Source organism: Pristiophorus japonicus, chromosome 10 (genome assembly GCF_044704955.1).
Source record: "Pristiophorus japonicus isolate sPriJap1 chromosome 10, sPriJap1.hap1, whole genome shotgun sequence".
Lineage (NCBI taxonomy): Eukaryota > Metazoa > Chordata > Chondrichthyes > Pristiophoridae > Pristiophorus > Pristiophorus japonicus.
Window position 1 is genome coordinate 167202228 of NC_091986.1, and position 14757 is coordinate 167216984.

The 14757-nt window shown below is 44.8% G+C and overlaps 1 protein-coding gene across 4 annotated transcripts in view; it reads left to right on the forward strand.

Annotated features, from left to right (window-relative positions):
* Window positions 1-14757, forward strand: part of LOC139275187 (microtubule-associated tumor suppressor candidate 2-like) — an 876619-nt gene that overhangs the window by 642230 nt on the left and 219632 nt on the right. For all 4 annotated transcript variants that reach the window (XM_070892299.1, XM_070892303.1, XM_070892301.1 and 1 more), the window contains one exon: window positions 8166-8252. In XM_070892299.1, the coding sequence (XP_070748400.1) occupies window positions 8166-8252 (87 nt within the window). The remainder of the gene's footprint in view (window positions 1-8165; window positions 8253-14757) is intronic.

Genomic DNA, 14757 nt, shown 5'->3' on the forward strand with positions numbered 1-14757 from the left:
GTTGAAGCCACCTGCTCTCTACCTGTTTATGTAGATCAGGGAACTAACGAGAACCTTGTCTTAAGTGCTCTTTTCATGAGCAGTTCAGCAGGTGGGATCCCAGTGAGTGAGTGTGGTCTCGTGCGGTAGCTAAGCAGGACTCGGGATAGGCAAGTCTGCAGTGAGCCTTCAGTTAGCCTCTTCAAGCCTTGCTTAATGGTTTGCACTGCTCTCTCTGCCTGACCATTGGATGCTGGTTTAAACGGGGCAAATGTGACATGTTTGATCCCGTTACGGGTCATAAATTCTTTGAACTCAGCACTGGTAAAACGTGGCCCATAGTCACTCACCAGGACATCAGGTAAGCCATGTGTGGCAAACATGGCCCGCAGGCTTTCAGTGGTGGCAACGGATGTGCTAACCGACATTATCTCACATTCAATCCACTTGGAGTACGCGTCTACAACAACAAGTAACATTTTACCCAAAAACGGGCCTGCCTAGTCGACGTGTACCCTAGACCACGGTTTGGAGGGCCAAGACCATAAACTTAGCAGCGCCTACCTGGGTACATTGCTTAACTGCGAGTATGTATTACACATCGATGCCGGGCCACCACACATGGGATCTGGCTATCGCTTTCATCATTACGATGCCTGGGTGGGTACTGTGGAGGTCATTGATGAAAGTGTCTCTGCCCTTCTTGGGGACCACTACTCGATTGCCCCACAGAAGGCAATCTGCCTGTATAGACATTTCATCTTTGCACCACTGGAACGGCTTTATCTCTTCCTGCATTTCCACTGGGACACTGGACCAGCTCCTGTGAAACACACAGCTTTTGACTAGAGATAATAAGGGGTCCTGGTTTTCCAGGTTTTGATCTGCCGGGTAGTGACGGGTGATTGCTCACTCTCAAATGCTTCCATAACCATGGCTAGATCTGCGAGCTGTGCCATTTCCACCCCGTGGTGGGCAATGGCAGCCTACTGAGAGCTTCGGCGCAGTTTTCTGTGCCTGGCCTGTGGCGGATGGCGTAGTTGTATGTGGACAACGTGAGCCCCATCTCTGGATGCGGGCCGATGCGTTGGTATTTTTCCCGATTGCTCTCAGAAAACAGGGATATAAGTGGCTTATGGTCAGCTTCCAATTCGAATTTTAGCCCAAACAGGTATTGATGAATTTTCTTTACCCCATAGACACACGCTAACGCTTCTTTTTCAATCATGCTGTAGGCTCTCTTGGCCTTAGACAGACTCCTGGATGCATAAGCAACCGGTTGCAGTTTCCCAAAATCATTAGCTTGTTGCAATACACACCCGACGCCATATGACGATGCATCACATGCTAGTACCAAACGCTTTCATGGATCATACAGCACAAGCAATTTGTTTGAGCATAACAATTTTCTCGCTTTTACAAAGGCATTTTCTTGGCTTTTGCCCCAAACCCATTCGCCCCCTTTTCGTAGTAAGACATGTAGTGGTTCTGGCAGGGTGCTGAGACCCAGTAAGAAGTTACCAAGTAGTTTAAGAGTCCCAGGAATGACCGCAGCTCCGTCACGTTCTGTGGCTTCGGTGCATTCTCGATTGCCTTCGTCTTCGCGTTTGTGGGTCTGATGCCGTCCGCCGCAATCCTCGGTTCGTAAGAACTCCACTTCAGGTGCCAGGAAAACGCACTTCGAGCGTTTTAACCTGAGCCCCACGCGGTTTAGCCGACTAAGAACCTCCTCCAGGTTCTGCAGATGCTCGACTGTGTTCCGACCTGTGACCAAGATGTCGTCCTGGAAGACCACAGTGTGCGGGACCGACTTCAGTAAACTTTCCATGTTTCTCTGGAATATTGCCGCCGCTGATCGGATTTCAAACGGGCATCTGTTGTAAACAAAAAGACTTTTGTGTCTGTTGATGCAGGTGAGGGCCTTCGATGATTCCTTCAGTTCCTGCATCATGTAGGCTGAGGTCAGATCCAGCTTCGTGAACGTCTTTCCTCCCGCGAGCGTTGCAAAGAGGTCGTCGGCTTTTGGAAGTGGGTATTGGTCCTGCAGGGAGAAACGATTGATAGTTACTTTGTAATCGCCACAGATTGTGACGGTGCCGTTTCCCTTGAGGACTGGGACAATAGGATTGGCCCACTCGCTGTACTCGATCGGTGAGATGATGCCCTCTCTTTGTAGCCGGTCAAGCTCGATTTCTACCCTTTCTCTCATCATGTACGGTACTGCTCTCGCCTTGTGATGGATAGGTCGTGCCCCCGGTATTAGGTGGATCTGCACTTTTGCTCCTTGGTATTTCCCGATGCCTGGTTCGAACAGCGAAAGAAATTTGTTTAAGACCTGTGCACATGACGTGTTGTCAGCGGGCGATAGTGCTCAGATGTCATCCCAGTTCCAGCGTATCTTTCCCAGCCAGCATCTGCCGAACGGCGTGGGACCATCGCCTGGTACCACCCAGAGTGGTAGCTTGTGCACCGCTCTATCGTAGGAGACCTTTACGGTAGCATTGCCGATGACAGAAATCAGTTCTTTCGTGTAAGTTCTTAGTCTCGTGCGAATTGCAGTTAAGACTGGCCTTGAGGCCTTGTTGCACCACAACCTTTCTAAAGTCTTTTTGCCCATGATGGACTGGCTCACGCCCATGTCCAACTCCATTGACACCGGGAGTCCATTTAGTTCAACCTTCAGCATTATCGGTGGACAAATTGTGGTGAATGTGTGCACCCCATGTACCTCTACCTCCTCTATCAGAGGTTCTGTTTTGTCGTGATCCTCCTTGGATTTGTCCTCCTCTGCAACGTGGTTGCTTACAGGTTTAGCAGGTCTAGCAGCTCGCCTGCACACTCGGAGTTGTCCCATTGTTCCACAGCCCTTGCGAATGTATCCTTTGAATCAGCATGAATGGAAACGATGATCACCCCCGCAGCTCCAACAAGGTGTTAATGACCTTGCATTGATCACCCTTGATGGTGGACTCTGAGACATCTGCGGACGTGTAGCTGCAGGTATGTGTAACCTGCCCTGTACATTACAATTTGAAAACAACATCACTTTGTTCACAGTACTTATAGCAGCACTTTTGTGCTGAGAGATTTGCTTCGTATTGGCTATCGCTATGGCCTTACTCAAGGTTGGGATCTCTACAGTCAAAAGTTTGCGAAGTATGGTTTCGTGGCCAATGCCAAGTACGAAAAAGTCTCTGAGCATGTGCTCCAAATGTCCTTCAAATTCGCAATGTCCTGCAAGGCGTCTCAGCTCGGCGACATAACTCGTCACTTCCTGGCCTTCAGACCTTTTGTAGGTGTAGAACCGGTACCTCGCCATCAGAACGCTTTCCTTCGGGTTCAAATACTCTCGGACCAGTGTGCACAAATCGTCGTACGATTTCTCCGTGTGTTTCGCTGGAGCGAGCAGATTCTTCATGAGGCCATACGTTGGTGCCCCACAGACGGTGAGAAGGATCACTCTACGTTTGGCAGTGCTCTCTTCCCCATCTAGCTCGTTGGCCACGAAGTATTGGTCGAGTCGCTCCACAAAAGATTCCCAATCATCTCCCTTGGAGAATTTCTCCAGGATGCCCACTGTTCTCTGCATCTTTGGATTTGCTATCTGTATCTCGTCGCCAGTTGTTGTGTATGGAGAAAGAGTCAGACTGAACACTGTGAGCTGAAAGTAAAGTGTGACCTTAGTCTTTTATTGCAGGTCTTCAGCGTGCCTTTCCAACCTGTGAAGCACTCTTAAATACCTGTGCTCCCAAGGGATTATGGGATCCCTTGGGACTCCGGGGAATTAGCCCTCTGGTTACTATACAGAGTATATACAAGTCCAAATACATAACAGTCGGGACATTCATTCTTTGTGACCAATCGGTGGAAAACAGAGAGCTACTGCAATGGGGCCTATCCTTTCTCACCCTCTCTTGGTGACCAATTACATGCAGCAGACTTGAGATCGTCGAAGGTACCCTTCACAGCATTATGTGCCCAATGTAAGATGTGCTCGACTCATGAAGAGGACCAGACATTACACCCCCTGCAAGTACAGGGAGAAGCATTCTTACCTCGAGCTGCCTGACACCACCTGCCTTTGGAGACTGCGCTTCCACACAGAGGTTATCACTGAGGTATGCCAGCTGATCAGGGCAGAGCTGCAGCCTGCCAGCACCATCAGTACTGCACTGTCCGTCGAGGTCAAAGTCACTGCGTCACTGTCGTTCTACGCCTCGGGTTCTTTTCAGGCCACAGCTGGCGACATTCGCGGACTTTCTCAGCATGCCACACATTGCTGCATTAGACAGGTCACTGAAGCCCTGTACACACGCAGGAAGGACTGATCAGCTTCCCTATGACCAGGGAGACACAGAGTGAGAGGGCTCTAGGATTCTCCAGAATTGCAAACTTCCCCAAGGTGCAGGGAGCAGTAGACTGTAGGCACATCGCGAATTGGGCACTTTTTCAGGATGCTGAGGTTTTCAGGAACCGCAAGGGATTCCACTCCCTGAATGTCCAACTGGCTGTCGACCACCAGCAAATTATACAGTGAATGCTCAATTTCCGGTCAGCCTCCATGATGCTCACATCCTGCGTGAGAGCACTGTATCTGACTTGTTTAACAATGAGCCACAAGGTCAATGCTGGATGCTTGGTGACAAAGAATATGGCCTCGCCACCTGGCTGATGACTCCCCTGCATGACACCCACACCGAAGCCTAGAGGCGATACAATGAGAGCCACAGAGCAACTCACAATATCGTGGAGAAAACCTTTGGAGTGCTGAAGCAATGCTTTAGATGCCTGGACCACTCAGGAGGCGAGCTCCAATACCACCCTGTGCAGGTAGCTCAATTCGTGATGGTGTGCTCCGTGTTGCACAACTTGGCTATCAGAAGGGGACAAGAATTGCCTGATGAGTCTGACAGTCCACCTCACCAGAGAGAGGAAGAGGAGGATGAGGAGGCGGATGCTGACATCGGCCCAGACAATCAGGCTGACGCTGAAGCCATGCCCCGCCCCCCTGTAGACCGCATGAAAGGGTGGCATGATAGCTGCAAGAGCCTTACATCAGGAGCTCATCAATGATCGCTTTGCTTGAAGGAACGTTGGTGGTATTTACAAGGCTGACACATTGCTGGGCATCAGCCTGGTGACAGTTAAAGTTTAAGTTGATCGAAGTTAAGTGTAATTATACCCTTTGATGTTAAGGAATCATCAGCGTATAACGCTGCAGCTATCTGAGCCAATGCGCAACAAGGTTTTGTTAAATAAAAAACATTTAAACTGAACATTTGTCTGAAATCATCAGTATTTCATTAAAAACCAACCCCCCCCCCCCCCCCCCCCCGCTTCTCCTCCCCACCTCTACCCCTTCCTCTTCCCCTCCTGACTCCAAGCCGCTTGGCCGAGGAATTCCTCAGGCGCTGCTTCATTGGCGGGGTGAGTGGATGACGGTCGAACCGCTGCTTGGACGGATACAGGAGAGGATGGCCCCGAGATAGGAACGTGCTCCGAGCCAGAAGCAAGATGTTGCTCCACGCTCCGGGACCACAGGGAGCCCTCTGCCACCATTGTTCCTGGCTACCAGCTCCAGGGCCTCCACTATCCCTTCCATGTTATTTCTCATTTGTTGGACAAAAACTCGGTGCCAACTATGTTCTTGGTGCTTAGTAGGCTTTTTGCTGCTGGTGAATCTCCCTCATGCCTCCCACAACAGCCAAACAAGCACAAACCACAGCCACACATGCTTTCAGTCCCTCTCAGCTCCCTCGCTTTCTGTCTCCTCTTCTGCGCATGTCATGATGACCCTTGATCTCCTGAATCGCGGGAATTGAGCATTGGCATGCCGTTGCTAAGGACAGCGACACTTTACGGCAGAAGGTCAAAAAAATTTAACGCTACCGCCAATTTCATATCGCTCGTGGTAACGGCCATTTTCAAGGTGCTTTGAGAATGGGTGAGAAACCGGCGATCTGAAAACGCTTTTTTACTGCCCACACTGGAAATAACGCCCATTTTTGGCCGATAAGCACAAAAGTGGAAAATCTAGCCCATTAACTCTTAAAATTCTCCCACTTACCAAGCTCTCAAGTTTCCCACTATGTGCTACTGCACTCCGAAGATTCTAATATACTAGCATGGATTGAGGATTGGTTAACGGACAGAAAACAGAGAGTAGGAATAAACAGATCATTTTCGGGTTGGCAGGCTGTAACTAGTGGGGTGCCGCAAGGATCAGTGCTTGGGCCCCAGCTATTCACAATCTATATCAATGATTTGAATGAGGGGACCAAATGTAATATATCCATGTTTGCTGATGTTACAAAGCTAGGTGGGAATGTAAGTTGTGAGAAGGATGCAAAGAGGCTTCAAGGGGATATAGACAGGCTAAGTGAATGGGAAAGAACATGGCAAATGGAATATAATGTGGAGAAATGTGAAGTTATCACTTTGGTAGGAAAAATAGAAAAGCAGAGTATTTTTTAAATGGTGAGAGATTTGGAAATGTTGGTGTTCAGAGGGATCTTGGTGTCCTTGTACACGCATCACTGAAAGTTAATGTGCAGGTACAGCAAGCAATTAAGAAAGCAAATGGTATGTTGGCCTTTATTACAAGAGGATTTGAGTATCAGAGTAAAGACATCTTACTGCAATTATATAGGGCCCTGGTGAGACTGTACCTGGAGTATTGTGTACAGTTTTGGTCTCCTTACCTAAGGAAGGATATACTTGCCATATAGGGGGTGCAACAAAGGTTCACCAGCCTGATTCCTGGGATGGGGGAATTGTCCAATGAGGAGAGATTGAATAGATTACACCTATATTCCCTAGAATTTAGAAGAATGAGAGGTGATTTCATTAAAACATACAACATTTTTACAGGGATTGACAGGGTAGATGCAGGGAGGATGTTTCCCCTGGCTGGAGAGTCTAGAACCAGGGGTCACAGTCTCAGAATAAGGGGTCGACCATTTAGGACTAAGATGAGGAGAAATGTCTTCACTCAGAGGGTGGTAAATCTTTGGAATTCTCTACCCCAGAGGGCTGTGGCGGCTCAGTCTTTGAGTATATTCAAGACAGAGATCGATAGATTTTTGGATATTAATGAATCAAGAGATATGGGGATAGTGCAGGAAAGTGGAGTTGAGGTAGAAGATCAGCCATAAAGAATATAGGCCTAATCTACTCAATCTCTTCTCATAGGGCAATCCCCCTATCCCAGGAATCAGTCTGGTGAACCTTCATTGCACTCTCTCAATGGCAAGTATATCCTTCCTTGGGTAAGGAGTCCAAAACTGTACACAATACTCCAGGTGTGGTCTCACCAGGGCCCTATCTAATTGAAGTAAGACATCTTTATACATACTCAAATCCTCTTGTAATAAAGGGCAACATGCCATTTGCTTTCTTAATTGCTTGCTGTACCTGCATGTTAACTTTCAGTGATTCGTGTACAGGGACACCCAGGTGCCTCTGAACACCAACATTTCCCAGTCTCTCACCATTTAGAAAATACTCTCCTTTTCTATTTTCGTGGCTGATCTTCTACCTCAAGACAGAGATCTATAGGTGTTTGGATATTAAGGAAATCAAGGGATATGGGTTTAGAGCAGAAAAGTGGAGTTGAGGTAGAAGATCAGCCATGATTTCACTTAATGGCAGAGCAGGCAAGAGGTGCCGAATGGCCTATTTCTGCTTCTAATTCTTAGGTTCTTATTTTCTTCTTGAATGGCGGAGTAGGCTCGAGGGGCCAAATGGCCTACTCCTGCTCCTAATTCTTATGTTCTTGTGTTCTTACCTTCTACTTTAAATCAATCCATACATCATGAGCTTTCAATGGGGCAGACCGAACATTCTCCTGGCAGTTCTGGATCCCGTCCACTTTTCTACCAATTTACACCGGGAGTGCGCCTCAGGCCCTGGGCCCACTGTTTACTAAAAGCTTAATCTTTTAGGGTATTTTCCAACCATGTAAGCTAGTGCAGAAAACATGCAGCTAACAAGTACAGTAGAATCCACTTATCTTTGCCACCCAAGTGCACCTAAGAGGATAAGGACAATAGACATACTCATAACATTGAAGTAAGATAGAAACTAGTTATCAATTCAGAATTAAAAGAGAAGAGAAGCAATAGACAGTTAAAGACTTAAGAGTGAAAAATATTTCTTGTTTTGACATTTAAATTGTTTGTCATTAGACATATTTTCAACTGCCTGTAAAACTGGAAACGGAAATGAAAATCAGGCAATTTCTATAACGAGCGGCCAGTCCACAACACCAGGCAGTAAGTTGGAAATGTACCCTATTTATTCAAAAAGCAAACAGTGTGCAGTAGTGGTATTACCCATTAGAAATCACAAGGACTTTCTACATTTTATTAAAAGTGTGTTGCACCCTAATACCATCAAGTTGTTTTTGGTTCTGGATCCTCCTTCATCGTCTCACTTTCAATATCTAACGCCTCGCGTGGTCCTTGCATGGTTCCACTCTTGCCCATTGGAACACAGTTAGCACATCTTCAGCATTGGCTTCTCTTCACTGCTCTCCAGGGTCCCCCCAAGGTTCTATCTCTGGCCCTCAAGATATGAAGTCAGCTTCCATATGTACGCTAATGTCATCCAGCTCTATCTCCCCGTTAACTCTCTTGTCCACATGACCCCTCCGTGCTATCAGACTGCTTAACCAACATCAAATCATAAATGAGCTACAGCTTCCTCCAACTTAACACTGGGAAAACCAAAGCCAACATTTTTTGCCCCCTCACCGCCCCCCCCCCCACCCCCCATAAACTCAACTCCCCTGCTACTGATTCTATTCCCATCACCAGCCACTTGTTGACGTTGAATGAGACTGTGTGAAGTCTTGACGTCCTGTTTGACCCTGAGCCGGGCATCAAACTCCACATCCTGTTCATCACCAAGACCACCTATTTCCACCTGCACAACATTGCTCAGCTCCATCTCTACCTGAATCCCATGCTTTTCTCACCTCCAGTCTCGATTATTCCAAAATTCTCCTTTCTGGCATCTCACCTTCCACAAACTCCAACATACCAATATGCAGCAATTCATATACTGTCCTGTATTAAGTCCTGCTCACTCATCACCTTTGTCATTACTAGCCCATATTAGCTTGCTGTCCTCAAAACACATTAGATTCAAGATCCTCATCCTTGTCTTCAAATCCTTTCTCAGCCTTGCCTCATCCTAACTCTGCAACATTTTCCAGCCTTAGATCTATTTCCTCACCCTTCAACAACAAACAAGAATAACTTGCATTTGAATAGCATCCTTAATGTAGGAAAGCACTCCAAGGCACTTCACAGAAGCATAATCAGACAGGTTTTAAGGAGGGTCTTAAAGGATGAGAGAAAGGCAGAGAGGTTTAGGGAGGGAATTCCAGAGTTCAGGGCCTAGACGGCTGAAAGTACGGCCACCAATCGTAGGGCAAAGGGACTGGGTGATACATCTGTCCTCTGCTTCTGGCCTTCTCTGCATTGCCTAGGACTGCCCATTTCTTGCTAGTTGATTTGCTTTGAGATAGAAAAAGTTTAGCATAAAATGATGATGAAATAAAATTTGATAAATTGTAGCATGAATAAGAAATGGTGTGGTGTTTGAGAATTATGTGATTGTAAACAGCTGACATAAAACAATTTTATTATACCCATATTGATTTGCATTTATAATTTGGCCTAACATGTTTATTGTTATAAATATCTCATGTTTGTCTCATGTTACCAAGTCTGCTGTGAAATGCATCTCTGCATCTCACTGCACTTTCTAGAATCGCATTAAAGCTAGCAAGTGCTATAGAAATTGCTCAAATCATTGCTGTTTGGAGTGCTAAATCAATTGTCCATGACTAGTGGATGCAATTAACTGCTTCATTATTTACTCTACTGCTTTTACATTTGTTTACACTGGAGAGATAGCTGCACAAGCATTATCTTAGTGTATCAACGCTATCAAGGGAGACCTCAACAGTTAGAGCAAATGCTTCACTTGTCATTTTGATGCTGATAACATCATAATTCTGTAAATTACTTCAGAGGATTAGCCTTTTTAGACCCTACCACTCCATTACAAATCAGAGTCATCTCGATAAGGCAACTTATTTCAAAAGTGTCAGCAGGCTATTTGATCATGGTGGGCATTGCAGCTGAGCCTGATTCTCTCCTCATCCAATGTCCACACAGCAAACAGAATTCAGTGGACTGTGATCAGGAGCAGCAGCCCTGCTTAATCTTTCCCCTCCCTAGCCCAGGGGCATTACAGCCAATTGTAACCTCCGTCACCAGTGTCCCACCTTCGATCAGCTTGCTCAACAGACGACAATATGGCTCAGTTTCATACTAGGCTGTGCACTTAACAAACTGAGCCATCAGGGGAGACGCATGTCGTAAAACTTTTGAGATTAATATAAATAAGAACATAAGAAATAGGAGCAGGAGTAGACCATTCAGCTCTTTGAGCCTGTTTTGTCATTCAGTACGATCATAGCTGATCTTCTATCTCAACTCCACCTTCCCACACTATCACCATATCCCTTGGTTCACTTGAATATCATTTTAATAAATTATTACTTCTCTACTGGAAATCAGGATAGGCAACACTAGATAGAAATCATCAGGCAGTAAACCAGTCTAAATAATTTTTTTTCTATGTGCTCCATCACCCTGGTTCCACATTAGATGGTGATAAATAGAAAAATCTATTGTGATATCAACTAACATCTAACTTAGAACTCATTTAATTCTTTGCATTTTATGAAATAAAATATGATATGCTGATAATATGATAGAACAAATTATGCCCAGCTCTTTAATATGAATAGTTTTATAAGAGTTTTATAACTAAGCTATTGGCTTCGGTTGTGATCAGCGACCCAGGTGCAAGTTGCAGCCAAAATTTTGACAAGATTTTTTTTCTTGAGTTTTCGTTCAAACTTATTTGCATATCGGCAAATGCAAAATCTGCCATGAACCAGCACAGTCAGGCAGCGTTTTAAAATGTAATTTTTCAAAAAGATTTGCATCAAAAAATATTTCTTGATATATTTAAGAGTGGTAACGTAGCGCAGTTGGATTAGTACAACTGAAAATGGGCTTATCATAAAAAAATAAGCATTTTTGATCAGTGTCAATTTTCCACCTGTGAGTAACCCATTTTTAAATTACTGAGAACGACTTTTAAAAACTATACAGAACCATTTGCTAATTATATTGGTGTACAGTAGTCAGTTTCTTAGTACATTTTTTTTTAAAGTTCAAAAGCTTTTAAAATGTGCCTAGTTGTGTCCTTGCGTCCAAAAGAACCAGCTAATTTTATGGCTGACAAACGTATGCAATTAGTAGAGTCTCCCAGTGATGATTAAGTCATCCTGGGGGAGTGGCCAGATTTGTAGGCGGGGCCGGCTTCGAGCACGATGTTTTTTAAACGAGGGCAAAACATCGTGGAAACTAAATTTGTGCTGGCCATAATTTGCTCTGAAAATTCCGCGATCTTTTGCATTGGTTCCGCCAATTTCGGATGAATTACACCAAAAAATACAGTACAGCTGAATGGAAACTCTACCCAGTTATGTTTTGTGATGTTTATTAGGAAAAGGATTACTGTGTGTTGGTTCAGTTACAATGCAAATAAATAAGAATCCCATTTTAGGAAAATTACTTTGTGCTTTCAGTAAATGTTGGCCCAACAATCCTTTATTCCCAAACCTGTAAGAAACATTGGAGCATATCTCATCGATTAATGGAAATCAGTGCTTCTGGTCACATATAATTAAAGTCTGGAAATTACACTGTACCATAATGAATTATTTTGTCTGCTATTTTAATGGAGGTGTTAACACAACAACAACAACAACTTGTATTTATATCGTGCCTTTAACGTAGTAAAACATCCCCAGGCACTCCATAGGAGCGTTATAAAACAAAATTTGACACCGAGCCACATTAGGATATATTAGGGCAGATGACCAAAATCTTGGTCAAACACTGCAATCCACAGTTAGAAACATAGAAACATAGAAAATAGGTGCAGGAGTAGGCCATTCGGCCCTTCGAGCCTGCACCAACATTCAATAAGATCATGGCTGATCACTCACCTCAGTACCCCTTTCCTGCTTTCTCTCCATACCCCTTGATCCCTTTAGCCGTAAGGGCCATAGCTAACTCCCTCGTGAATATATCCAATGAACTGGCATCAACAGCTCTCTGCGGTAGAGAATTCCACAGGTTAACAACTCTCTGAGTGAAGAAGTTTCTCCTCATTTCAGTCCTAAATGGCTTACCACTTATCCTTAGACTGTGTCCCCTGGTTCTGGACTTCCCCAACATCGGGAACATTCTTCCTGCATCTAACCTGTCCAATCCCGTCAGAATTTTATATGTTTCTATGAGATCCCCTCTCATCCTTCTAAACTCCAGTGAATACAGGCCCAGTCGATCCAGTCTCTCCTCATATGTCAGTCCTGCCATCCCGGGAATCAGTCTGGTGAACCTTCACTGCATTCCCTCAATTGCAAGAACGTCCTTCCTCAGATTAGGAGACCAAAACTGAACACAATATTCCAGGTGAGGCCTCACCAAGGCCCTGTACAACTGCAGTAAGACCTCCCTGCTCCTATACTCAAATCCCCTAGCTATGAAGGCCAAAATACCATTTGCGTTCTTCGCCGCCTGCTGCACCTGCATGCCAACTTTCAATGACTGATGTACCATGACACCCAGGTCTCGTTGCAACTCCCCTTTTCCTAATCTGTCGCCAAGCAGATAATATTCTGCCTTCGTGTTTTTGCCCCCAAAGTGGAAAAACTCACATTTATCCACATTATACTGCATCTGCCATGCATTTGCCCACTCACCCCTAACCTGTCCAAGTCACCCTGCAGCCTCTTAGCGTCCTCCTCACAGCTCACACTGCCACCCAGCTTAGTGTCATCTGCAAACTTGGAGATATTACACTCAATTCCTTCATCTAAATCATTAATGTATCTTGTAAATAGCTGGGGTCCCAGCACTGAGCCCTGCGGCACCCCACTAGTCACTGCCTGCCATTCTGAAAAAGACCCATTTATCCCGACTCTCTGCTTCCTGTCTGCCAACCAGTTCTCTATCCACGTCAGTACATTACCCGCAATACCATGTGCTTTAATTTTGCACACTATTCTCTTGTGTGGGACCTTGTCAAAAGCCTTTTGAAAGTCCAAATACACCACATCCACTGGTTTCCCCTTGTTCACTCTACTAGTTACATCCTCAAAAAATTCCAGAAGATTTGTCAAGCATGATTGCCCTTTCATAAATCCATGCTGACTTGGACCAATCCTGTCACTACTTTCCAAATGCGCTGCTATTTCATCTTTAATAATTGATTCCAACATTTTCCCTACTACTGATGTCAGGCTAACCGGTCTATAACTACCTGTTTTCTCCCTCCTTTTTTAAGAAGCGGTGTTACATTAGCTACCCTCCAGTCCATAGGAACTGATACAGAGTTGATAGACTGTTGGAAAATGATCACCAATGCATCCACTATTTCTAGGGCCACTTCCTTAATTACTCTGGGATGCAGACTATCAGGCCCCGGGGAGTTATCGGCCTTCAATCCCATCAATTTCCCAAACACAATTTCCTGCCTAATAAGGATTTCCTTCAGTTCCTCCTTCTCACTTGACCCTCGATCCCCTAGTATTTCCGGAAGGTTATTTGTGTCTCCCATCATGAAGACAGAACCAAAGTATTTGTTCAACTGGTCTGCCATTTCTTTGTTCCCCATTATAAATTCACCTGAATCTGATTGCAAGGGACCTATGTTTGTCTTCACTAATCTTTTTCTCTTCACATTTCTATAGAAGCTTTTGCAGTCAGTTTTTATGTTCCCACAAGCTTCCTCTCATATCTATTTTCCCCCTCCTAATTAAACCCTTTGTTCTCCTCTGCTGAATTCTAAATTTTTCCCAGTCCTCAGGTTTGCTACTTTTTCTGGCCAATTTATATGCCTCTTCCTTGGATTTAACACTATCCTTAATTTCCCTTGTTAGCCACGGTTGAGCCACCTTCCCCGTTTTATTTTTACTCCAGACAGGGATGTACAATTGCTGAAGTTCATCCATGTGATCTTTAAATGTTTGCCATTGCCTATCCGCCGTCAACCCTTTAAGTATCATTCGGCAGTCTATACTAGCCAATTCACGTCTCATACCATCGATGTTACCTTTCCTTAAGTTCAGGACCCTAGTCTCTGAATTAACTGTGTCCCTCTCCATCTTAATAAAAAATTCTACCATATTATGATCACTCTTACCCAAGGGGCCTCGCACAACAAGATTGCTAATTAGTCCTTTCTCATTACACATCACCCAGTCTAGGATGGCCAGCCCTCTAGTTGGTTCCTCGATATATTGGTCTAGAAAACCATCCCTAATACACTCCAGGAAATCCTCCTCCACTGTATTGCTACCAGTTTGGTTAGCCCAATCTATATGTAGATTAAAGACGCCCATGATAACTGCTGTATCTTTATTGCACACATCCCTTATTTCTTGTTTGATGCTGTCCCCAAGAGCACGCTTGAGATGAATTGAAAAAGTGAATCAGACTCACTAACCCAAAGTGCTCTGCTTCATCAGGGTGTTGTCCTGATTTGAAATTAACGGTACATTGTGAAAATGATTGTGATCCCAAGATTGACTATTTGCAATAGCTTCCAAGCTCTAATATCTATTTGTGCATTAGCTGATTATCTCACTTTCACCTCAATTAGATTTATTTTTGCTCTGTCTGG